At 48.4% G+C, this 26,415-nt stretch overlaps 1 protein-coding gene and 1 non-coding gene across 4 annotated transcripts in view; one reads left to right on the top strand and one right to left on the bottom strand.

Annotated features, from left to right (window-relative positions):
• LOC100657524 (whirlin) overlaps nucleotides 1-26,415 on the bottom strand; it is a 156,391-nt gene that overhangs the window by 72,361 nt on the left and 57,615 nt on the right. For 2 of the 3 annotated variants that reach the window (XM_064291565.1, XM_064291566.1), the window contains exons 4-7: nucleotides 10,356-10,558; nucleotides 9,162-9,198; nucleotides 7,480-7,692; nucleotides 6,429-6,638 (exon numbers count right to left, since the gene is read on the bottom strand). In XM_064291565.1, coding sequence (XP_064147635.1) covers nucleotides 6,429-6,638; nucleotides 7,480-7,692; nucleotides 9,162-9,198; nucleotides 10,356-10,558 — 663 coding nt within the window. Of the gene's footprint in view, nucleotides 1-3,525; nucleotides 3,559-6,428; nucleotides 6,639-7,479; nucleotides 7,693-9,161; nucleotides 9,199-10,355; nucleotides 10,559-26,415 lie in introns of all 3 variants that reach the window. The other variant, XM_064291564.1, reaches the window with a different exon arrangement.
• Nucleotides 19,898-19,968, top strand: TRNAG-UCC (transfer RNA glycine (anticodon UCC)). The gene has a single exon. It is a non-coding gene; the product is annotated as a tRNA-Gly (tRNA).

The raw sequence follows: 26,415 nt of genomic DNA, 5'->3' as shown, positions 1-26,415 counted from the left end.
CCCCGATACCCATGGACTTGACTCTGTTGGGTGGAAACAGCAGCCTGCACCCCCAGTTCTCACACAGGGAGGCAGGTGCTCCATGAACCCACTGCAGATGAAGCAAAATGCTGACTGGGAGGAACGTCCTCTGTTTTCAGACTCCCAGGTAGAGCTGCAGCCACCCTGACTGGGGGTCATTAGTGCTTCTGGCAAATGTCTGTGCTGGGTATACAATGGGTACAAGGGGGTGCTGAGGCATATCAGGACAGAGTGGTCTGCTCTGCTCCAGGGAGGAGACAAACGTGAGCCTTGAGGTGCTCCATCTGGGTGCTTGGCCACTCCTGGATGGAAGGTACTCGGAGTTGTCACATACCTGGACAGCTGCAACTGCGCCTTCCAGTCACCCCACCCACCCCCTACTCTGAGCTCTCTCCACAGCATAGGGGAGACATCCTGAAAGATGTAAACAGGATCCTGTCACTTCCTTACTGAAGACTCTCAATGGTGAACACTCTCAGGATTCAATCCAAGTCCCTGGCACAGCCCCTCTGCTCCACCCCATCGCTCCTGATGCACTGGCCCCACCGACCTCCTTTTGATTCTTTTGAGTGGCCAAATACTTCCCAAGAGAGGGCCCTCAAACATGCTGGTCCTGCTCCCAAACTATGCCCCTGTCCCCCCACCCTACCATTGCCTGATTTATGCCAATGGCCTCAGATCTCAGCTCAAACAACTCTTCCCTGATGTCCTAAACCAGGTCAGGGCCCCGTCATTTGCTCTCCCACCACCCTCCCACCCACTTATCACAGTGTGACTTATGTAGCTGTTCCTTCCTTTGTTTGATTCCAGGCTGCCTTCCCTGCTAGACTTTGGAAACTCCAGCAGGGCAGGTGCCATGTCTCCTGCTCAGCCCTACCAGCGCCCAGCTGAGAGCCTGGCATGTAGCAAGTGCTCAACAAATGCAGGCTACGTAGATGCAGGAAAGGAACAGTGAGGAACGAATGAATGAGTGAATAAATGAATTTCCTTCCTGTTCACTCACTGGGGAAGGACTGGCGCAGCAGACAATTAATTCCCTAAGCCCACCCAGGTTGGACATAAGTGAGAACTGCAACAGGAAGGAGAGAGAACTCTGACAGTTTGCTCCCTGTTTCTAGAAAGAGCTACCTTGACAATCAGGGCTCTCTGCAGCTGGAGGCTCCAAAACAGACCTGAGCTTCCCCATCCTCATTTTGCCATGGGTGAGGAGGGAGGTGGGGAAGCCAAGTGCTAAGTGCCACACCCAGTGCCCCTTCACCTTAATGCCATGGTGGGGGGGAGGAACAGGCCTTTAGGGCAGAGGACCCACCCCAGCATCCTTGGCCAGGCCAGGAGAGACCCTTTCCAGGCACCTGAGAGGCCTGGAGTGCAAAACCTCTCAAATCCAGGTGGAAAAGATCAAGACTGGGACAAATCCCAGCTGCCAGTTCCTGACCTCAGTGGCATCTGCTCTGTGGGTATGAGACTGGCTTTGCTTCTGTAATCCCCATCTTGATGCCCTTTTCCAGCCTTCAGAATGGTAACAGAATTGGCCCCTATGTACCCCACACCCGCGTAAAGCCAGACGGGTCCACTCCTCAACTCACTGAATCTTCACAACCACCCACAGACAGCCAGTTTTACCAGTCTACTGCACAGATGTGGAAACTGAGTCTCAGAAAGCTTGAGTCACCTGCCCAAAGTCACAGAGCTACCAGCTGGGAGGGCCGAGCCTGGTCTGTGGGACTCCAAAGCCTGTGTACTGGAGCCCCCTCCCCCAGACCTACTGTACTAGATGAGGAATTCAGTGAGCAGGCCTGCCTTCTCCTTCTGATCAATAATGCTGTAAGCTCTGCTCTCCCAGAAACATCTTTATGGGGGGAAATAATATTGCTTGGAGGGAACAAAAAATTCTCAAGGCTGACTCTGTATTAGACAAACGGAAAATAAACACGATTTGTCAATGGAGGAAGGCTGCATCTGATTCCCTTTGATCGATTATGTCTGGTTTGAGGGAACTGGCTGCAGAAGGAGCCATGTTTAACCTGGGATTGATACCCACGTAGCATGATCCAGGGAGTTCAGGCTAAGTGGAAACTGGCTCCCTTTAGGGCTATAGTCTGGGGCACCTGGGGCACTGATACCAGCTGCCTGATGCCACCCTGCCCATCTGAATGTCAGAGCAAAGCACATTTTTCTTCAATGCAGGAGGTGGCTGTTTGGAAGGCTGAATGTTAGGAGATAATCCTGGTGGTGGCTGAGGAGTATGGTTTGATTTCCATTTCTGTCCCATATTCCCTGAGCCCCTCCTCTGTGCCAGGCTCTGGGCTGGCACTGGGGACAGACAGGAAAGGACGTGGCTCCTGCCTGTGCCCCCACAGCTTTCCCTATTTACTAGATACGACAGACTCATGAACAGGTTAGAGCAACATGACAGGTGTTATAACAGAGATATGAAAAGCCTGTGAACACCATGAGGGAAGAGACTGTGGCCATGAGAAAGAAATATTTTTGATGGTTGTCTACTGAGGTTTTGGGATTGTTTGTTACTCAGCATTATTACGGCAAAAACTGACTGATACGTGACACTGTTGCAGAACAGTGCCTGGCACTTAAAAAAAAAAACAAACCCGCTGCCGTTGAGTCGATTCCCACTCATGGCAACCCTATAGGGTTTCCAAGGCTGTAAATCTTTACGGAAGCAGACTGCCACATCTTTCTCCCACAGAGCGGTTGGTGGGTTCAAACCGCCATCCTTACAGTTAGCAGTCAAGCACTTAACCATTGCACCACCAGGGCTCCTTCAGAGAAGATACACTTGTAAAGCATTATCACAGTGCCACAGAGAACTCTCAACAAAGCCAGGTAGTACTATTATTGAGAAGGCAGCTAAATAAGGGCCAGGCCCTGTGCTGGGCGGAAGGGCCTCAGTGGTGACCACAAGGAGTCGCTGCCCTCAAGTAGTCAGGCTCATACATATTATTAGAGGATAATGAGACAAGAGCCACAATGGAAGGAAGTCCAGGGAGGCTGGGGGAGTAGAGGCTGAAAGTCATCCCCCTTAAGAGGATCAGGAAGTCTTCTTGGAAGAGACAGTATCTGAGCTAAGGGCTGAAAGCACATCCAGTAGATAACCAGGCCATGTGAAGTGGGTGGGAGAACATTCTAGACAAAGCATATGGCATATGCAAAAGCCAGGAGATCTCAAAACACCTCCACAGCATAGAAATTATCATTCTCATTTTATGGATCCTAAAACTGAGCTCAGAGAGGTGAAATCACTTGCCTAACGTCACACAGCGAGGAAGCACCAGAGCTGGGATTTGAATGAAGGGCAGTCGCACTCTGGAGCTTGAGAAAACCTGATGAGCCAGTGCCTGGGAGAGACAGTGAGTGCCAAGAAGAATCCCCAGTCTCCATAAGAGCAGGGTGCAGACAGAAGAGAGTGGCAGGAAGGCTGCAGCCCCCTACCTCTGCCCCTAGTTAAGGAACTCCCACAGCCCCACCCAACAGGAAGGACAGTACCTCCATCAGGTCTATAAGCCACAGCAGCCGCTCCTGGGGAGGAATGGTGGGCAAAAGGCAAAAAGAAGAGGACATCAAATAAATACGAGGGATAGGGTGGGAACAGTAACACCCCCCTCCCCCAAACACACACAGGCACACAAAAGCAAAATAAACAGGCTCTCCAAATCCTTTTCCTATTTACCCTGAATGCTGTGGGCAGGAATCAAGACTGGAGAGGGGAAGAAAAGACATTGCCACCTCAACCAGCACCCCTCATTCTGCCTGCCTCCTTGAAGGAAACTGGGGGTCCCATTTCTCTGTAGAAATGACACTTGTCCTTCAGAAGGGCCTGCAGGACATGGTCACTCACCTTGGGGCCACCCTGGGACTGCTCAGGAGGCAGGCCCAATTGGCATCATGATTCCCATTTGGCTCAGAGAAGGAAAGTGACTTGTCCAAGATCACATCCACTAATAAAAGAACCTCAAGAAAGAAGTCTCAATCGGAGGGGGATTGATTTCAGGGGGGCCCAAGCCCTGAAGGGGCAGAGAAGGTGAGAGTCTGAGAAATGGGTTCCTGGGGGGGGAAGGGGGCGATGGTCAGAAAAGGAGTGGCAGTCCCTCAGCCCAGTGCTTTCCAGAAGCCTCCCAGTACCCACAGGCCTTGGATGCAAATTCCCAGGTGGTTTTCCCCAGCCAGGCTGGGTCAGAAAGAATAGGCTCTTCCCCCTGCCCTCAGAGTACGGGCAGCCTTTCTGTGATGTGGGCACTAGCTGGGCAATTCCTCCTCTGGGTCCACAGGTATGCTCACTTTAATCCTCCCAATACGCTGGGGGTGGCACCATCATGGCCCCAAGGCAAGTGAGGAAACTGAGGCACAGAGAGATGGCGTGGCCTTCTGTCTATCCACACTGCCTCTCCTCCCGGACACAGCTTTCTCCTAGAACCCACCTCCAGGAGCTTATCCTGGTCCTGGTTAGCCCTAATCCTGAGATGACATGCTACCCAGAAGTCACTCCCATCTCAGAAGCTTGGGGAGGGGCAACAGAAGCACCCCTTCCATCTGCTTCTAAAAACTCCCTGCTCAAAACCACCCCATGGCCTTTTCAAGGTCTGCCTTCCTCAGGGTGTCTCAATCTGCAGAAAAGCCCCTCTAAGAGGGCAAGGTCAACACTCAGCTGGGGTCCAGACTAGCCTGGTGCAGTGCTTTTCAGGTCAGGAAGAGACCCCCGGACTGGGATAAGGTTGCTGCAGGTCAACGCTGAGCAGGCATGGGGCCCAGGGGCTCCTGACTCCTGTCCATAGATAGCCCTTTCCTGGCATAAAAGTTACCCTGACTCCTATCCTCCAGCCTGATCTGCCGGCCAGGCCAGTAAGCACCTGGGGCCTTTTCACAGATTGGCAAACCAAGACCCAGATAGGCCAGGGCTTAACCCTAGATCTCCTGCCTCCGAGGCCAGAACATACCCCATCCCACCTGCTGGCTCACACATCCCCAATTCTAAAGAAACCATCACAGAATTAGAGTCCGTAACTCCCCAGATTTGAGAGCAGAGGCTCATGCTGCTAAAGTCTCACAAGGACATTATCAAGGCCAATCTCAGTGGAGCTAGACACAAATAGAAATGGCCTCTCAGGCCAGGGTGCTGCAGCCCAAAACCCAGCACAACATCAAAGGGTATGCACAGAGCCAAACAGCAGCCTGAGGCAACAGTGGCCTCCTCCCTGCCCAGAAGCTCATCTGGCAGCGGAAAAACTGCCTCGCTGTAGCGAGGTCCAGGGTCCTAGAGGAATGCACAGGAGTTATCCCAGGAAGGAGACGAGGACTCCTGGGGATGAAGGTGATACTGTATGGTGGGGAAGGGGGCAGAGGTGTGGAAGTCCCCAGGAACTCAGAGCAGAGAGTTAAGGAACAGCCACGCCGGGAGGTGGAGTCTGCAAAGGACAGAGGTGCACACTCCAGGCCTGTTTCTGGGTGGCTGTGACCACTGACCGCCTGTGTATGCAATCCTGGACGTCACTGCATTGCTCTGAGCTCCCCCGTCAAACAGGACTAACAGGGCATCTGTCCTGAAGTGGACTCAGGGTCCCACCTGGAAGAGCTCCCAGCTCTGTGCCTAGAAGCAGAAGTGCTTAAGAAATGCTACCTTCTTCCCTCCCTTTCTGTAGATGAGTGGTGATGAATGACGAAAAGACACGAGAGAGTACAGGAGAAAGATACGGAGCCAGAAGCCAGCTCTCCTGACCTCCATCCCAGGCTGTTCCCACCCACCAAGTGATGTCAATGAATGTTTGTACCCATGATAGATAACGAGGCCTTTCCACCTGCCCCTTTCTGGCAAAGGCCTCCTGGAATTAATCTGCCTGCGAGCATCCTGGGGGCAGAACCCCACCTTGAGATGTACCAGGTGCATTCCCGGGGGCTGGCAGTCTGGGAGAAAGGCTGGGCCTGGAGCTTCACAGACAAGAGGGTGGCCTCCTGGGGAACATCACGATCATAATGCAAACACCATTGCCACTACCACTGATTGAGTGCCCACCATGAACCAGGCACATGCGAAATGTATTACTGTATTTTCTCATCTGCTCCTCTCATGGGTTATATTATTTTTCCTATTTGTCTAATTACCTGTTTTTTGCCTTTCTCCCCCGGTCCCGCCACCCAGACTGAGAGTCCCATGAAGGAAGAGGCTGCCTCTATTTCATTGACCAGTTTTCCCCCTACAGCCCATGCCTGGCACACAGTAGGTGCTCAACAATGACTTGGTTTATACAAACAGAGAAACTGAGGCTCAGTGAGGCAAGGCACAGACCTGGTAAGTGGTGGTGCTGGGATTTGAACCCAGATCAGTCTCACTCCAAACCAGTTCTTGACTTAACCACTGGGTCATCCAGCCAGGGACAGAGGCAGAGGCAACTCACCCTAGCCGAGCTGACAGTAGTGGAGGTGCCATGGCTGCCCGTGGACGAGGCTGTGTCGCTGTAGGAGACCACGGAGTAGGTGTCGCTGGCCACAGGGCGCGGGGCCTGCCACGCCTTCATTGATTCAATCTCCCGTCTCAGCACCAGGTGGTCAAAGCAGTCCAGGTCTTGAGGGGAGATAGTGCTTCTCACCTCTGAGAGGAGCGAGAACTGGGGAAGGGACGCAGGGCATTCAGCAAGGAGCTCCACCAGCAGATGGGGCCAGTCTCACTTACTACCCTCAAATGGCGTCCATGCAAACTTGACCACTGCCCTGTCCTCCTTAACCCCCCATGGCTCCCCATTGCCCTCCCCAATGTCCGAACCATCTTCACCTGGACAACAGGTCTAGCATCACCTGACTCCTGCTTCTCTATCCGGCTTTACCTCTCCCTACCTCCTCTGCAATCTTTCCACCCATGCATGACTAACTCTCCAAACACACCATCACAAGTAAGCCCTCAGCTGTCCCTCCCACCTAGAATACCCTTCCCCCTACTTGTCTCCAAATTACATTTCCTCTGTTAAGTCTTCCCAAATGTAGCCACGCCCAATGGATTTAATCACTTCTTCCTTGGTGCACTTTCTCAACCCCAAATGGGCCTCTGCTAGAGCAGGGTTCTCAAAACTGGCAGCACGTCACAGTTAACTGGGAGGCTGGTTACAAACACCGGTGCCAGGCTCCCATCCACGGATATGCAGATTAACTAGTCTGGGATGTAGCCTGGGCAATGCTTTTTAAAAGCAGTCCAGGTAATGATAAATGTGCACTCAATGTTAAAATCCACTGCATTTGGGCCCCAATCACATGATATGTTGTTTCCCCAGGGCACAGATAGCTTCCCGGGTGTGAGGGCTGTCTGGGCCACCAGTCTTTGCCCAGGGTTTGAGGCTGACTCCTGGCAGTAAAGGAATGGAAGACGGAGGGAGGCAGAGAAGGGTGCAGAGCCCTGGAAAAACTGAGGACAGACCCCGGTACGTGCTGCCTCGCCTGAGGAGGGGTATAGATCACCTTGGCATGGGTGTTGAGCAGCTCGAACAGAGCCATGATGAGGGCCTCCACGGAGACGCTGCCACCGCGGTATTCATCCAGGTAGTAGGCCATGGTGGCACGCTCCTGCTCGGTCAGCAGATGCCGGGCCTGCTCCTCCAGCAGCACTCGCGTCTGGTTCCCCAGGCTGCTCAGGGTCACCTGGGAGCCAGCTGGCCCCTTGTAAAACCCTGGCTAGAAGACAGAAAGCCAGGGGCCCCAGGAATTCTGAGCTGCTCTGGAGCCAAGCAGCCATGCCCTGCCAGTGATAACACTCACAGTGATGAGGTGGTCCCCAAAAGCCCTTCAGTGGTCCTGGCACACATGGTAAACCCACAGGAGACGATACAATACATCCTCAAAGGGTGTCTGGCCCTGTCCATTTGAGCAGCATTTACAAAGCACTTTCACAGGTATTATCTCATCAGACCCTTGTAACTGTTCAGAGGCAAGTAATATTATCATGGTTCCCGTTTTCTTCTCTAAACTTCAGCATCTCCCTAAGCTGGGGATAATAATAAAACCAGTTGCCACTGAGCTGATATGAATTCATGGTGACCCCAAGTGTCAGGGTAGAGCTGTACTCCACAGAGTTCTCAACTGCTGATTTTTTGGAAGTACATAATCAGGTGTTTGTTCAAGGCACCTGAATGGACTCCAACTCCAACCTTTTGGTCACTAGCTGAGCACATGAACCGTATGCACCACCTGAGGACTCTGTGGATAATAACAGTACCTATATTCCCAAAACATAAATCTGCACACACACTCCCCACCTCTTCCCACCACTGCCTCTACTGTCACCAGCCTTTCAAGATACCATCCAGTCTCACCTTTGGTCCCCCCTGGACCTCTGTGTCATCTACACACTAATCTCCAGAGCTGTTGAAATGATCTTGTAAAATCACAAATCTCGTTCTAGAGCTCCCTGCTTAAAGCCCTTCGATGGCATCCTGTTATTTCAGGTTAGGAGCCAACCCCTCACCATGGCTCACAAAGCCTTGTGTGATCTGACCATCGAAACCTGTTGTCATCTTGCTCCCATCCCTCCTCACTACACTCTGCCACACTCTCCTCTCTTCCATTCCTCCAACAAGCCAAGCACCTGGCCCCCCTACCTCCACCACCCACCCTCCCCAACCCACCCCCACCCGCCTCAGGGCTCTCATACATGCTGCTCTCTCTGACTGGATCACCCTCACTAGCTCCTACTGAACTGACCGTTCAGTTCAAGCTCAGGTGTCACGTCACTACCTGAGAGAGGCCTTTCTCCCCCCGCCAGCACCCCCCGCAACCGGCGCCCAACCCCATTTGAAATAGGTACCTCACCCGTATTCTCTCATAATAACCAGCACCTTGCCTTGACAACACTGGACATCTTTTATAATTGGACTATTATTTGTAGGTTTGTCTCCCTAGCTGGAGTGTGACCTCCACCAGGGCAGGCACTGGATCTGTTTGTGTTCACTGCTGTTACCCTGAGACCCGGGGCAGCGCCGGGCTGTGGGGAGCACTCATAGACACAGCACAGGGGGTGGTGGACAGTCTCAAGGTGCCCAACTGAGATAACATGTGTAAATTACGCAGCACTCTTTCTGGCCTAGTCTCCCAATCAGGGGAGCTAGGAAGAAGTCAAGGATACCCCACAACAAAGAACACCCTACCTTGTTCGTCCCTTCTGTTGTGAGATCCCCAGGAAACCTGTGAAGAAAAGACAAGCCTCTTCAGCTGCATGCCTACTAGGCAACAGTGGGGCAAGTGCTGATTTGGATCGAGGAGCAAAGCTCTGAAGGCCTGAGGAGCTTCACTGCCTCCATGTCCTGAGAGAACCATGACATCATGGCCTCCGATGGCTGCCGACTCAGTTCTGTGGCTCCTCATGGATATACGTGGCCCTGGACAGACAGGGCAGTGTCTGGTTTCCAAACAAAGATGTTGATAGGACTTTTAAAACCATGCAAGGAGGACCTCTGCGTTGTTCCAACCATAGAGAATTAGTCAGATAACGCAAGGAGAGAATAGATGGTGAATGACATGTGACCTCAAGGTCTGGCCAATATGGGAGGCGGGGGGACTGGAGATCTCAAGGTGCAACTCAAGGGCACAGCTGCTGCTCAGCTCCGGCTCTTGTTTTGACGAAGAAAGGTGGGCTCAGGCCACATTCCTGATTTTTAAGAAGAAGGCAGAAATCTAGACTTTTATGGGAAATCTAATCTTTTTTAATGCTGGCAACTAATTTTTTGAAATTTCTAATACTGTGCAGATGGAAGGAAGGAGGGAGGGAAAAAGAGGGAGATGGATTTGGGTTGTATCTGACCGGTGGGTCACCAGTCTGAGACTTCTGATGGAAATCAAAAGGTGACACATTAGGTTACTAGCAACTACGCAGCTGCATGACAACTCCATCTCACTGTGTGCCTCCCAGGACCTTTTCACCCAAATTAACTCATGGGGTCCTCAGATCTGGGAGGGCGCGGGGCTTACGATCCCTACTTTTCCGATGATGCAATGAATAAATTAGGTGATAGTTGCACAACGTGACGAACACAACTAACATCATTAAACCATACATGTGAAAAATGCTGAAATGGCCAATGTTGTCACACCCATATTTACCACAATTACATATATATATATAAAGAAGGTAAGTGATTTGCTGAAGGCAAATAAAGAATGAGAGCACTGGAACTATCATCAGGGATCATGTATTTCAGCTTTCCGTGGGGAAACTGAGGCCAGGAAAGAAGGCACATGTCCAAGGTCATGTTGCAAGTGAAAGAAACTCTGGTGTTTGGGACCCCCCCCCCACCCTAAGAACTCTGGGGTCCTGGGACTCAGAGTAAGCAGAGCAGCCAGACCCTGCGGAGTTGGTGGCGGTCTCCCCAATCCGGGAACTGGCAATCCATTTGGTCTCGTCCACAGTGGTGCGAGCGTGGGGCAGCCTCCCGACATCCTTCACTGTCAGGATGAGGTGCCGAGAAGACTTGAGCAGCTTGACCGCCTCATCGTGCAGGATGTTCAAGAAGCTCTGCCCGTTCACCTCCAGAATCTGGTCCCCAACCTGTCAAGACCATCACACAACACAGTCACCTGGGCTAGTCCAGGGCCTTTACAGCCCTTACCTCATTCTCCTCCTGGCCAGTCTGCCAGGGAGGTCACCAAGGCTCAGAGACGTTATGCGGATACCGGAGAGTCACAAAGCAAGTCAATGGCAAAGCCAGCCTTCCAGTCCCGAGCCTGAGCCCAGGCTCCAGTCACTAGAAGGGCACCTCCCCAAGATCTAGCAACCGCTGTGAGGAGTAGGTCTGCAGTGACACTCCCAAGGGTCCTGTTGTCAGGGAAACAACAGTCATCTCAGGGGCTGGGGAAGGGGAGGTCGAGGGCAGGGTGTGGCAAGAGGCATGAGGGCAGACTCGTTATTTTCCTTTCACACTTCTATACTGTTGACTTTTTTTTTTCCCCAAAAGCATGCATTTTTTAAATTACCTTAAATTGTAAACAACATTTTAATTTACTCAAGAAAAAAAGCAATAAATACACCCATACTTCTATGGTCAACTGAGTTGTGACAAGGGTGCTAAGTCTGTTGGATGGAGAAAGAAGAGTCTCTCCAAAATATTGTCCTAGGAAAACTGGGTTTCGACATGCAGAAAAATGAAACAGGATCCATGCCTCATACCATACACAAAAACAAATTCAGAATGGATTAAGGACCTAAATGTGCGAACTAAAATCATAAAATTCTTAGAAGAACTAGCACGGGCAATGCTGTCAGGCCTAGCTTTCAACAATGGATTCTCTAATATAGTAACAAAAGCACAAACACCAAATGACAAAATAAATAAATGGGACCTCATAAAAATTAAAACCTCATTTATCAAAAAACTTTACCCAAAAAGTGAAAAGAAAAGCTACCGACTGGGAGAATATATTTGGAAACCATATATCCTACAAGAGCCTAATAACCAAAATATATATAAAACTTCAACAACTTAACAACAAAAAGACAACCCAATCATGAAATCGGCAAAGGACTTGAAAAGACATTTCACCAAAGAGGACATTCAAATGGCCACCCAACACATGAAAGGATGCTCAGCGTCATTAGAGCCATCAGAGGGACTTAAATCAAAACCATGAGTTACCATTTCACTCCCACTAGGATGGCTAGGATTAAAAAAAAAAGAAGCAAATGTTGGTGAGGATGTGGGGAAATTGGAACCCTTACCCATTGCTGGTGGGAATGCAAAATGGTACAGCCATTGTGGAAAATAGTGTGGCAGTTCCTCAAAAAACTAAAAATAGGACTACCATATGACCTAGCAATTCCACTCCTAGGTATACACCCAAAAGACTTGAAAGCAGAGACTCAGAGACTTACTCACCAATGTTCATTGCAGCACTATTCACAATAGCCAAAAGGTGGAAACAACCTAAATACCCATCATGGATGAACAGATAAACAAAATGTGGTACATACATACAATGGAATACTATTCATCCAGTAGGAGAAATGAAGTCTTGATACATGCTACAATATGGATGGAGCTGGAAGACACTATGCTGAGTGAAATATGTCAATCACAAAAGGACAAATACTGTATGACCTCACTTACATAAAAAAGACAAGAAAAGACAAATGTATAGAGAACAAAGTTTATCAGTGGCTACCAGGGGCGGGAGGGAGGGGCAGAGGGGAGTTAACAACTGATGGAGTTACCACGTCGATCAAGGGTAGGGTTGCCCAGCTGGTTATTTTAATTGCTGTCAATAAGTTGTATACCTGTAAATAGTCAAATTGGCAAAAGCTGTGTAACAAATATATTCACAATAATGTCAAAAAAAAAAAAAAAGGGAGTAGCTGCTGAGGCTGCTTATATAAAAACAAAAACTTCAGGCGATTTGGTTTCTTGGTTTGGAGGTTTAGGATCATGGCTTCATGGGACATTCCAGTTAATTGGCCTAATAACATGTTTAGTGCTTCTGTTCTACCTCCTAGCTCAAAGAGTAGTGCCTGGGGTCTTAAAAGCCTGCAAGCGGCCATCCAAGGCACACAACTGGTCTCTATCTGCCTGGAACAAAAGAGGAAAAGGGAAAGTCAGGAATATAGGGAGGATATGAACTGTGTGGATAATTGCTTGCATGAACAACTGCACCTTTTCTACGAGACCAGGCTACCATTACTGAACATTTTGATCAATGATTCCATTAGACAAATCCTGACCAAAAGGGGGAAAATGAAAAATAGAATTTCAAATTCTCATGGACTCCAGATTTCCTGGAGCCCTGATAGTTGGATAAACCCCTGAAACTATTGCCCGAAGATCATTTTTAAACCAAAAATGTCCCCTGAAATCTTTTTAAAATCAAACAATGGGGTAACTAGTAAAAAGTCTGTCTTGAGCATTATGCTCTTTTAAGGACTATGTATATGGGATCAAACTGACAAGGGCAACTTGAAAGATTAGACAGGAGTGTCAGGGGGCAGTGGGTTCATGTTAATGGACGAGCAACAGCTCAGAAAAGGAGGGTGAGAATGCTTACACAACTGGAAGAATATAATCAGGGTCACGAAATGCACATGTAGAAACTGCTGAATTGATGTATGTGTATATATTCTCAATAACAACAAGATAAATAAAGTTATATAAAAGCAAAAAGCAGTCAACAGAAAACGAGCCCTCTGTTAAAGCAATAACATATGGTTTAGAAAACAATCCTTTCAATAAAAATAAATGTGACAAAAACAGTACAAGATGGGGCATATCTGACAGCCTTGTAGCACACTTCAGCTCGGGGCATCCGACCCCTCCTCCCTTCTTCCTTCCACAGATGGGGAGACTGAGGTCTGGGTCACACCCCACTGTGGCCTTGAGGAGCAGGCTCGTGATGCCAGTTATCCATGGCTGTTTTTCTTCTCCCAGCTTCCCAGCCTCCTGATGGCATGTGATCAACCCCCTTGAAGTCTATCCAGAATTTTTCAAAGCAAGACTTGGGAAAGGTGAGCCAAACAGGATTTAAGAAGAAAAAGAAAAGAAGATATGATGACGAGGCTGAGAACCAGAACTTGGTTCCTGGTTTCCTGTCTTCTCAATGCCTCACCCGTAGTTGGAAAGTATCCAGTACAGAAAGTGGTTAGTAATTCAGACTTTGCCCCTCCGCTCTGCACCAGCTCCCACAGGTTCACAGGACACTTGCTGCCTCTTCGCCTCCACAAGCTCAGACATAGTCAGTGGTCTGTGTGGCATTTCATGCACACCTACTACGTGCAGGGACGCCATGCTGAGCAAGACAGACCTGGCCACTGTTCCCATGTTGCTCACAGTTAAGATGGGGGAAAGGTATTTATACAGTAGGCTCAGTTTTATGCTCTAATTGGGTTTTCTCATCAGCCTCTCACACCGCTTCCCCAGAGCTTGGCACAGGGCCTGGCACACAGTGGGATTTCAATCAATAGTCATCAAGTGAATGCAAAGTCAGACCTTGCGCCCGTCCGTCCTAGCTCCTGGACCAGCTCCACCCCAGCCCAGTGGGGACAAGCACCTTATGCCAGCCTGTGGCCCCAAATTTCAAGTCACTAATTACCAAGTGCCAACTGTATGCCAGGCACCTTGCTTAACCGTTTACATATTCTTCCTTACTTAATATTCCCATCCTGCAGGGTACATATCATTGTTCTCCATCTCACCAGAGAGAAAAATTGGGGCTCAGAGGGGTTAAGAAAACAGCATGCAGTCCACAGCTAGCAAAGAGGGTTGCTGGGACGCAAACCCAGGTCAGGCTGGCCTCAAGGCCCATCTGCCTTCTTGGCTGCTATCAGGGGCTCTATTTGGGGACCACGTGGTATTGCTTCAAAGTCAGCAGATCCAAAGCCACCATTATGTCATCCCACCCTGCCAAGAGCTCCAGATCTGAAAACCTGGCTCCACCAACCACCTTGCCTCTATTGCCTATATAGTAGATTCTTCAGCAAGTTCCAGCCAACCTCCACCCTTCCTCTAGCCCTACTAGCCCCCTACCTAGGTCCCCGCCTGCTCACCCCTAGGTCCCTGAGCCAGCATCCCTCCTCACCGTGCGTCTAAACTGGCCCCAGATTAACTGGGGATTAACTGGTCGCAGATAGAACCAGGTTAATTTCCTGAACTTTCTGCTTTCATGAGATCCCTCCCTGCTTAAAAACCTCCAACAACACCCATCCCCCTACCCCACCCCCTGACCCCGCTCCTGTGACACACACACACACAAAATCCAGGAGGCAGGAAAGCACTATGATTAAGGGCTTCTGACCATCAGACTGAGGTTCAAATCCTGGTTTTGCTACTTCTATGTTGTGTGACCTCAAAAGAATCACCCAATAGCTATTATGCCTCAGTTTCCTCAGGTGTAAAAAGAGGGCCCTAGCCCAGGATGATCCTGTCCATTTCAGCACCTGTTTCTCAATGGCATGTCCTTATCTCTGCCACCAGCAGCAGTCTACAGTTCTCCCTATTCCTTCCTACATCACGAGCTTCCTACTGAGAAACCCAGCCAAGAATCTAGGTGGCACCAGCTGGTCCCCTTGTAAAGCACCTGAGGTGAGAACCAACACGTGGTTCAGGGCTTGGCACATAGCAAATACTCACTAAGTGCTTAGCAATGAAGGAATGGATTTTGCCAGTTCCTACCTTCCCTTTGAGCCCTGGTGGCACAGTGGTTAAAGCACTCAGCTGGTAACTGAAAGGTCAGCAGTTCAAACCCACCAGCTGCTCCATGGGAAAAAGGTGTGCCAGTCTGCTTTTCAGTTAAGATTTGCAGCCTTGGAAACCCTATGGGGCAGTTCTACTTTGTCCTGTAGGGTCCCTATGAGTTGGAATCAACTCAGTGGCAATGAGTTGGACCTTCCCTCTACAGCCACCTCCTCCCTTCTCTCCCAGTGGGGTTCCCTGATGCTATGTAGCAGAGCTGTAGCTAAAGCGAGCATCCCCAGGCTCTCAGGCCTTCCTGAAAGTGGGTGAGAAACTCACTCTCTGCTGGGCCCAATTCATTAAACAGCCGCTGGTGTGGGAGCTCCACCTCTCCGCTCTGCTCTCTCCTCTCCCCTCTCGCCCCACCCAGGTGCCACCCTCCACTTTGAGTTGGGGCTAAAGCTGCACTTTTTTTTCATCCTGCTTAAGTGCTTTGTTTTCTTAAGTATCCCCCTCAATAGCTTTCGCTTTTGTTAAACTAAAGGAATCAATTTTAAACTCCCCCACACACTTTATTTCATCTCAGCAGTTTAATTAAAGAAACTAGAGTCTAAAGAGACCAGATATGGCAGGGCATCCTTCTATGCCAGCCTCCCCCACAGGTCCAGGCCCTGGAAGGGGAGCGAGGGGAGGGACAGCTCAATTCCACAGCGTCTACCTGGCCCTCTATGGCCAGGTGAAGGTAGCGCTGCCAGATTTTAAAATACAGGACACCCAATTAAAATTGAGTTTCAGAGAAACAACGAATACTACGTGAGATATATGTGTATTTAAAAAGTATTTGTTTTTCATCTGAAATTAAAATTTAAGTAGGTGTCCTGTATTTTTATTTGCTAAATCTGGCAGCTCTGGGGTGCGAGGGTTAGCAACCTCTGCGGCCAACGGCTCTTGAATGCTCTGACCGAATCCTGTTGTTTCCGCACTTTGGTCGTTCTCTGTCACCCTGAGCCTGGTACCTGGTGTTCATGTAATCTGAGTCTCGGGAATTTCCAGCACCACTTCCTTCAGCCCCATTCTAAGCATTAATACCCGTGAAATCACAGGTTTGCTGTACTAGTTGCATCCTCCCTCATGCCTGTTAAATACGTATCTCCTCACCAGATTGGAAAGGCAGTCTAGGGCAGGCGCTACCCACCTGGGGAACAGGCATGGAATGTGAGTCCTACTGGGGAACCCTGGCTTAATGTGGGTGTGTGAACCCATCTTCTCTATGTCTTTTCAATCCTTTCTTGTCTGTCTTCTTTGTCCAGGACCTGTGTTTAAAACCGAAGTCCTAGGTGGGGCTGGCTTCAGGGTCTCCATGTGGCCCTCCCTAGCAGCTGAACTAGACTGAGTTCTCACACTTGTCTCTGTCCAGTGCTCTCTCATTTCTTCTGCTTGATGGAAAACTCCCCAATGTCTGGGAGCCCTGTCAGAACAGTCATCTGCAGGCTCACTGTGATTCAGAGTTCCCAAACTGCTTTCAAATAAATCCAGCATTTCTCCTGCTGTCACAGCAGCCCTGGGAGGCCAGGGAGGTGCAGAATTCTGTCCCTACAGTGCAGCAGGAGCATGCCCCAAGCTTTGAAGCCAGGCAGCCATGGGGGTGAATCCCTGCTTCATGATATACTAGCCGTGTGGCCTCACACAGTTCTCAAGTGCATACGGAGCCTCAGTTTTCCCAGCTGTAAAATGGGTACAATACAATCACCAACTCGGAGGTAACTAGGAGAATCCCAAAGAACCAGCACGGAGCCTAACACAAGACAGGCTTTCAATAGCTTTTCATTTGCTTCCCTTCTCCAGCTAAGGAGACAGGTTCAGAGATGTCCAATGACTCGCTCCAGGTCACTGCTCACATAGGGAGAGAACTAATTAGCCAGGATGTGAGCCCAGCACTTCCCATATTCTTCCTACCACCTGTGTCATCTTTATCCCGGCACAGTACCTGGCACACAGGCAACGTTGAGCACACAGTGACTGGATGGGGATGACCCACTCCTCTCCCTGTCCTCTCTGGCCTCGTCTCCATTTGCCTCCTCTTTCTCTTTGGTTTCAGTGATGTGATGGGAAGGCAGCACATTTAAAGGTCTTGATCTGGCTCTTTCCCAAAGAAAAGCTGTATTTGCTTATTCATTGAAATGTTACTTTTTCTTACCCACCAAAGCCAGCTCTGAGTTAAACTGACATATAAAGAAATAAGACCCAAAATAGAGGCAAAGAGGCTGTGACTGCCAGGGCCTCCCAAGAGGTCTCCTACAGATGGGAAGACTGAGGCCTCGAAGGACAGACACATGTCTAGGGCAAGGCAATGGCAAAGCAAACACCCCCCCACCCCCGCCACCCCAAGGACTTGCCAGGACAGGCCACCTGGGAACAAGAAGAGACAGGTGCAAAGTGTGACCAAGTGTCTAGTATCACTCAACTTGCTCATGGGGCCCTGGTGGGGAGGACACGGAAGGATAAACGAATAAAGGCAGCTTTATTTTATCTGTCACCAAAGGTCCTATTTATCACCAGGGATGATAAAGTGGAGGCCAACCCCGGGAACACCCTTCACTTTAAGGTGGAAGAAAGACTTCCCTGTCAGCCACAGCCCATCAAGTGACACGTACAGAGTTCAGACATTCTGAGGGAAGTGTGAAAGGATTTTGACAAGGACAGGACACTGGTTTCCCCTGACCTTCGCCAATCATCAGGAAGTGGGGGGTTTATTTCCTTTAGGTCTGGGGTGGTCACAGGACACTGAGGAAGGGACTCTTGGAGCAGCAGAAAATGCTCAGCCAGCTTTGGAGTGCACATCCCCCGCACCTTGCTCCCTAAGACACATGGGAAAATCATTTACCTCGCAAAGCCTGCTTTCCCTCAGGATGGGAAAGAGACCACCCACTGCTGTGTGTTAGATAAATGGGAGGCAGTCTGGCATGTGGTTATGCTGCAAGACCCTGAAGTCTGCCCAGATAGGTTCACTCAGACTGCCACTTATTAGCTGTGTGATCTTGGGTAACTAACTTCTCTGTGCCTCAGTTACCTCCTCCGGAAAAAGGGCATAAATCAGTACCTACCTCATATGTATAAACATTAAATGAGTTAATATACTCACCACTGTATCCCTAGAACCTAGAACAATATCTGGCACATAGTAGGTGCTCAATGATCATTTATCTAATGGACGCATGTAAAGCAGCATCTACCATACAGTAAATGCTCAATAAATGTCAGCAGCATTTTTCAAAGACTATGCTTACTCCTGAGATGTTGTTTGCTGCTGTCGAGTCTATTCCGAATTACAGCGACCCCAAGCGTGCAGAGTAGAACTGCTCACTCCGTAACTGCTGAGATGAGCTCCCCTGCCCCCAATCATTCAACAAGTCTTGTGATTCTACCTCCTCCCCTGCCCCCAATCACTCCCCAAATATTGTGATTCTACCTCCTCAACTCTATGCCCCACTGCTCCCTGAGCCCTGCCACCTACCTACCTCCTCCCTGCACCCTGCCTACAGCTTCAGCTGACCCATCCATGCTGACCGTACCCATGAAGCCCATACTGTTACCCCCATTTTACAGATGAGGAAGCTGAGGCCTGGAGGTAAGGTGACAAGAACTGGGGTTTGACCTTTGTTCTACCTGACTCCAAAGTCCCCTACTCGAACCAGTATCAGCCCCTCTTGGGAAAAACCAGCCGGTTGTTTCTCCCCCTCCATGCCCCCTCTTAGCCCTGGGCTTTGCACCATGCACAAACAGGCGCTCTATTCGTGCCTGGTGAAGGGAGTTGAAACTAACCAGCAGAAAGAAGCCATGGCAGGACAGCAGCAGCCCTGAGCTCCCACAGCAGAGGTAGTCGGAAGAGAACCTGGCAACAACTCGATCCCTGTGCTTAGCTGAGAAGGGAACGCCATCCTCTCAGGACATGCAGCGAGCTGGAAAGGATTCTAAAAGAAGTCTTATTTCAGCGGCTTCCCTGCCACCTTCTCATGGCTTTTTTGGGGTAGATTTAATAGCTTCAAATAAGAACCCCGCTGACTGCAGTATTACTGCAATGAAAATTCAAATTCTATTAAAGAGTTTTATTGCAATTATGAATCTTTAATAGTTTTCCATGTCAGGTATAAAACTTTAATGGGCTTTTTTTTTTTTTTTTTTCCAGTACAGGAGAGCAATGCAGTTTTAATGAGACAACATTAGTTTTTCCCAACAGTTCAGAAGTCAATAAAACCTTATCTATATTTTTTAAAAAAATAAGATTAAGGTAAACGCTAAGGTTCCTGAAGCAAGCTCGGGGTGAGGGCTAGTTCTGAGTGAGCTCTTCAAAAAAGCCTCTCTAGTTTAGTCCTGTCACAGGCAGAAGCCAGCCTGAAAAGCGGCAATGGAACTGGCAAAGCCAAATGCATGCTAACTCCCATATGTCCCTGCTTCCTTCTGGTTCCTTCCTTCTCTGATACCAGCAGATCCACTGTCACTACTTGCTTACTCTACTCATGAGATGGGCAGCCTTCAACCCAGGTCCACTCTAACTCCCTCACATCGTAAATGGAAAAACTGAAGCCCAGAAAGGGGAAGGGACTTGCCCAAGGTCCTACTCTGAGTCAAGGTCAGAGCAAGAGCTGAGAAGCCAATCCTGAGTTCTTTCCACAGAAAAGTCTGCATTCCAAAATAAACGTAACAGAGAAATTACAGGGTCACACCCAGCTATGACGGCAGTGGTGGTTCAGTGGTAGAATTTTTACCTTCCGTGCAGGAGACCTGGGTTCGATTCCCAGCCAGTGCACCTCAAGCACAGCCACCATCCGTCTGTCAGTGGAGGCCTGCATGCTGCTATGATGCTGAACAGGTTTCAGCAGAGCTTCCAGACTAAGACAGACTGGGAAGAAAGGCCTGGCAATTTACTTCTGAAACTCAGTCAATGAAAACCCTATGGATCATGATGGTCCAATTCCATTGTGCTTGGGGTCACCATAAGTCAGGGGCCAACTCCACAGGAGCTAACAACAAAAGACCCAGGAAGAATCAAAGTTATTTATCCCTGAGTGCCATACTTGGGCTAGCGGGCTCATATCATTCAGTGCTAAACTTAACAGGCACCACATGAGGTGCACGGACTGGAAGGCAGCGAGGCTCCGAGAGGTGAAATCACTTGCCCAAAGACACCCCGCAAACAAGCCAGTAGTAGAGCAGGATGTGAACCCAGCGTGACTGCTACTCTGAGCCCAGGCTTATATTTGCCCACTCGACATTTCCACTCAGATGACTCAGAGGCACTCTAAATCAGCGCAAAACAACTTTCTGCAATAATGGAAAGGTTCTACATGGTAGCCACTGCTACTTACATTTAAATTAATTAAAATGAAATAAAATTAAAAATTCCTCTCCCCAGTTGCTCTAGCTCCATTTCTGTAGCCACATGGGACCAGTGGCTACCTATGAAACAGCACAGCTCTAAACATCTGCGCCCAAGATGGAACCCTGATCTCCTCCTATCGCCTCCTCCGCGCCAGGCCCTCCCCATCTCAGTGCTCAAGCCACAACCTCCCGAGTCCACTGGATCCAGCACCAATATCACCAGATGTTACCTTTCCCTCCAAAAGGATCTTTATTCATTCACTCCTCTTCGTCTCCGCTCTGCTACTCTGGTCTAAGCCACCATCAAACCTCCCTGGACCACCGCCATGGCCTAACCGGCCTCCCTGCTTCTATTCTCACCTCCCCCTCCAATACGCTCCTATGTAGTAACCAAGAGGTAGATTTAAACTCCAAATCTGATTGTATCACCATTCTCCTGAAAACCCTCCAGTGGCTTCCAACCCCTCCTTTACCCAGCCTGAGAGGGGCCTGACCTCATTACCCATCTCTTACTTCCCTCCCTCTGCTTTTTCCAATGTATCCACTAGAAATTATCATCTCTCAATCCCATGAACAGACTGAGCCCTTTCTCACCTCAGGGCCTTTGCACATGCTGTTCCTCTGCTCAAACGACTTTTCCCTCCATTCCTCACCTGGATGACTCAGCTTTCAGGTCTTGGTTCAAAGGACACCTCCTTCAAGAGGCCTTCTCTGACCACCCCTGAGGCAAGGACTGCCAGTCATCCCCAGGGCGCCCTGCAGCACATCGCCCTCCAGCCCCTATCGCAGTCTGAGATGCTGGGCTGTAAACACTGAGTGCAGGCCAGAGGGGCTGTGGTTACTGCTGCATCCCCCTTGCATGGCACAGGAGAGTCATTCACCAACTACCTGACCGAATTCATGAAGAGTGAATAAGTGATTAAATGAACGCAGGAGCAGGTAGGTATACAAGCAAGCAGGCTAGTCAGCCTCCCAAGCCCATGCCCCTTCCAGCTTTTGCAGACAGGCAGGAGACCTTTTCCACTTGTGTAAAGGTTGCATTTGACAAGGCCAGGGAGTGTAGGGAGGCTGGGCTGCATGCTTAAAGACTAGCTCTATATACTGCAGCAGAGAAAAAAAAACACCTAAATTTCTTCAATAAAATGTAGACAAAGAGGTAAAAACTCAAAGCAGTTTTGGTTCTGCTGGAATTACACTCTGGGAAATGGTGCACATTTCTCCAGCTCCTCATTTTGGAAGAGAGAAAATTGGGGTGAGAGGCAGAAAAGAGGTGTCATAGGCCCAAGGCATCCCACTAAGTTAGGACCAAGCTGACCCAGCACCCAGCCCTCACCAGCTTTGTGCTGCTCCACAGACCTGTGAGAATCAGCAACTGTCAAGTACACAGCCTTCATCTACACAAACAGTGACCAGTCAGAAAATGTGATAGAAGGGGAAATTCATTTACAACGGCAACAGAAAAGATAAAATACTTAGGAATAAACTGACCAAGAAATATGCACCATCTATGTGTGATGGCAAAGAATATTGAATATACCATGGACTGCCAGAAGAATGAACAAATCTGTCTTGGAAGAAGTACAGCCAGAACGCTCCTTAGAAGCGAGGATGGTTAAGATTTCGTCTCACTTTGGACATAGTATCAGGAAGGACCAGTCCCTGGAGAGGGACATCATGCCTGGTAGAGGGTCAGCGACAGAGAGGAAGACTCTCAACAAGATGGATTGACACAGTGGCTGCAACAATGGGCTCAAACAGCAATGACGGTGAGGATGGCGTAGGACCAGGCAATGTTTCATTCTGTTATATAGAATAAACTGGAACCGACTTGACGGCATCTAACAACACATGAGGAAAACACTCCCAAAACACTCAAAAAGACTCGACAAGTGAAAAGAAAATCTCCTGTTCTTGGAAATGACTCAGTGTCATCAAGATGTCAGTTCTCCCTCAGAAAGTCACAGGTAAAGGGCTAACTAGCTCTGATATATAAAGAATTATTAAATTTTTGCAGGAAAAATCCAAAATCTTGATAGCAAGAGGGTAAGATGTGAACAAGTTACAAAAAAGATAAAAAAAAATGGCCCCTAAACATGCAAAGATGTTCAACTTGACTCACGATAAAACTCCAAAATGCAACTATATCAAGATACCATTTCTCAGCTATCAGACTGGAAACAACTGAAAACGCTGACAGCACCTACTGGCAAGGCTGTGGGGAAAGAGGCGCCTTCCTAGTGGCTGGTGGGAATTCAGGATGGTGTAACACAGGCTGAAATTTAGTAACATTGAACAAACTACTTACGCATTTATCTTTCGACCCAGAAATCCCACTTTTAGAAATTTACCCTCAAGATACCTCCAAAACTAAGAAAATACATATGTATATTACTACTCATGGCTGCGTTGTTTACCGTTTGTAACTGCAAAATACTGAAACCAACCATGCCCACACACGAGAGTGGTTGAATACAATATGACAACACGGTAGAGGACTACGTAGCTATAAAAAAGAACGAAAGATCTCTGTCTGCTGACATGGAGTGATTTCCAGGATATACCGTCAAGTTAAAAAAAAAAAAAAAGTAAACTGCTAAAGAATATGTAAAGATATTTTCTCTGTGTAAGAAAGAAAACCAGACCAAACCAAATCTATTGCCGTTGAGTCGATTCCGACTCATAGCGACCCTATAGGACAGAGTAGAGCTGCCCCACAGGGTTTTCAAGGAGCGTCTGGTGGAGTCCAACTACTGACTTTTTGGTTAGCTGCCAAGCTCTTCACCACTCCACCACCAGGGGTTCAAGGGAAAGTATTCATCTATTTTCTTCTTTTTGCAAAAAAAAAAAAAAAAAAACACCAGATGGAATAAATCAGAAACTAATTTATTTGGTTACCTGCAAGGGGTGGCTGGGAACAGGCAGAAGGAATATGGGGGAGAAATGACACTCTGAGTGTACCTTTTTATATAGTTTTGATATTTCGGTTACACAAAAGTAGAACTATATCAGGAAAAAAAATATCAGTAAAGATGAGAGAAAATCCTAAAATTGAATACCAGCAGAATCAAATGAACCTATTACCAATGAGCAGAATAACCAAGCTGAAGAGGAAAAAGAAATAATTAATCCAAGTTACTTTAATTTTGAATTCAAGATTTTTAATCTTATTTTAAAATTGCCTATCTGGTATGGTTTTCAATTGTGTTAAAAAGACAGAGAAGAAACACGCCAAAATGTTCACAGAAGTTGCCTTTGAGTGGTGAATGGATGGCAATTTTATCTTTGTGCTCTTTAGTCATTTTCTGAGCTCTCCAAACTGTACACGGAGACAATTATTGTCACAGACAAAAAGAAAAGGAAATCCTAAAAAGAAATGTAAAAATTTGCTGGAGGCAGGGCTTGCTTCAGCCTCTCTAACTTCTCCCTTGACGTCTGGGGTGTCTGGAGAAGAGTGGGCCTGGGTCCCTGGCAGATGTGCTGAGCCACACAGGAGAACAATCTTCTATATACCATCAGGCTCAATCCTGGCTGCCCAGTAATATGGGAGCGGTTATCCCTGTCCCCCACCAGGCTCCATGGCCTGCTGGCAGACAGAGGCTTGGAGGCAGTTTTAAGCTCCCCTGTAAAGATCCTCTGAGGTTTCTCTCATTTGTCACCCCTTTGTAAACCTTCTTTCAGTTGGAAATAACTAAATGCTTGACTTGAGGGGAACCGTTAGGTAAATTATAATTCAGCCACAAGGTGAAATATTATTATGCAGTCTTTACAAATTAGGTTTGAGAAAATGGGAGAACGCAAGTGAGAAGGGTGGGCTACAAAACAGTATATGCCATTTGGTATTAATCATGGAGCAATGTAAAGAGAAAAGAATGAAAGAAACTGCATCAGGATGCTAACGGATGGAAACAACTCGAACGCCCATCCAATGATGAATGGATAAGCAAAATGTGGTGTATGCACAGAATATTATTTGGCCATAAAAAGGAATGAAGTACTGATACATGCTATGACATTACGCTAAGTCAAAGAAGCCAGGCACAAACGCCACACGGTATAAGATTCACTTCTACGAAATGCCCCAAACACGCAAATCCACAGATATGAAAAGTAGATGAGTGGGTCCCAAGGGCTGGGGGAAGTGGGGAATGGGGAGTGACTGCTAACGGGTAGGTGGTTTATCTGGAGGGGGATAAAAATGTTCTGGAATTAAGGTAGTGGTGATGGTGCACAACCTTGCGAATATACTGAAAACCACTGAACCGAACCTTTGAAAAGGATGAATTTTATGGTACATGAATTAGATCAGTTTTTGAAAAGATGCTAACAGAAGTTGTGTTTAGGAGGTAAACATCTGGGTCCTTCGACTTTCTACGTGTGTTTATATGTGTATTATGTACTGAACTTATTACTTTAATGTTGTTGTTGTTGTTAGGTGTCAATTTTAACTCATGGCGACCTCTGGTGGTATAATGGTTAAGCACGTGGCTGCTAACTGAAGGCTGGCAGTTCAAACCCACCCAGTGGCTCCAGGGGAGAAAGACCTGACAATCAGCTCCCATCAAGATTACAACCTAGAAAACCCTATGGGGCACCAGTTCTACTCTGTCACATGGGGTCACTATGATTCGAATCACTTTAATAGCTGGAAAAAATAAACTAAAAAGAAACAAGTTTCCCCAAAGGGTTTGGGCTGATCACTCTCGTGCACAGCCTCGCCTAGTCCTCTAGACACCTCTGAGCCCCTCAGGCCTTGGCCTCCTCCCACCTGCCTTATAGCCCACAGCTTCCTGGCTTCTCTTTGGCATTTACGCAGTAAATCCACAGGCAGGGCGCATATCTAGGTTGGATTAGCCAGCTGTGAGGTCTCCAGGGCTGTTGGAGCCAATGTCTCCCCCTACCTCTCATGCCACCTCTCCTCCATGTCACCTCTGGTTCCCCTCACCACACCTGGCACTCTCCTCCATGCCTTGGTACCTTTACTCCTCCTACTCCATGAAGGCCCCTTCCTTCGCTTCTCTGACTGCCAAAATCTTCCACATTCAACACTCCAACTGATGAAGCACTTCACAAAGGCAAACGCTGCACATGTTTTGGCTCCTGCTTAATTGCCAGGCACACCAGATGCTCGGTACATATTTGCTGACCAAAGGAATGCCCTGCAAACCCAAGGCAAGAGTTGCTTCTCCTCTGTGATCACAACTGGCCCCCCCTCAACCAGGCTGCTCTCAATGGAGGTCCTGGAAACAAAGGGGTAGTGTAGTGGTTGGCAACAAGGACTCTGAAATGGCCTGCCTGGGTTCAAGTCCTGCCTCTACCACTTCCCGGAAATATGACTTTGGGTAAGCCAATTAACTTTACCTTCCTGAGATTTACTTTCTCACCTGAGAACAAGGGATAAGAATACTCTCTACCTCCTGGGGTTGTTGTGAGGATTAAATGGGCTAACATATGCAAAGTGCCCAGAACGGTGCCTGGTACACAGAAGATGCTATGTGTTACTCATATTAGTATTAGTACTACAGTACATCTTTAGGGGTCTGATATTGTTACAGTCTCATCTCTCTCCCTCACTGGATCATCAGCAATTTGAAAGCAGTACTTGTATCTCTGTTACTCCAAATGTGGTCTATGGACCAGCAGTATCAACATAACCTAAGAACTTGTTAGAAATGCAGAATCTCAGGCCCTACCCCAAACTTACTGAGGCAGACTATACCTCCCCAAACTGGCCACAGCAATATTTCAAGTCCCATATGTTCTCCTAGAACCCTGCCACTCCCCATCAAGAGGTGACAGTCTATTCTCTGCCCCTTGAACTTGCCTGGGCTGGGCTGTTCCAGTTAACAGCACAGCTGAGCGATATCACATGCCTTCT

The sequence above is a fragment of the Loxodonta africana genome, chromosome 9 (assembly GCF_030014295.1).
Source record: "Loxodonta africana isolate mLoxAfr1 chromosome 9, mLoxAfr1.hap2, whole genome shotgun sequence".
In the NCBI taxonomy this organism is placed as follows: domain Eukaryota; kingdom Metazoa; phylum Chordata; class Mammalia; order Proboscidea; family Elephantidae; genus Loxodonta; species Loxodonta africana.
Note: the sequence above shows the minus strand (reverse complement) of the source record. Positions and strands in the feature narration are given on the sequence as shown.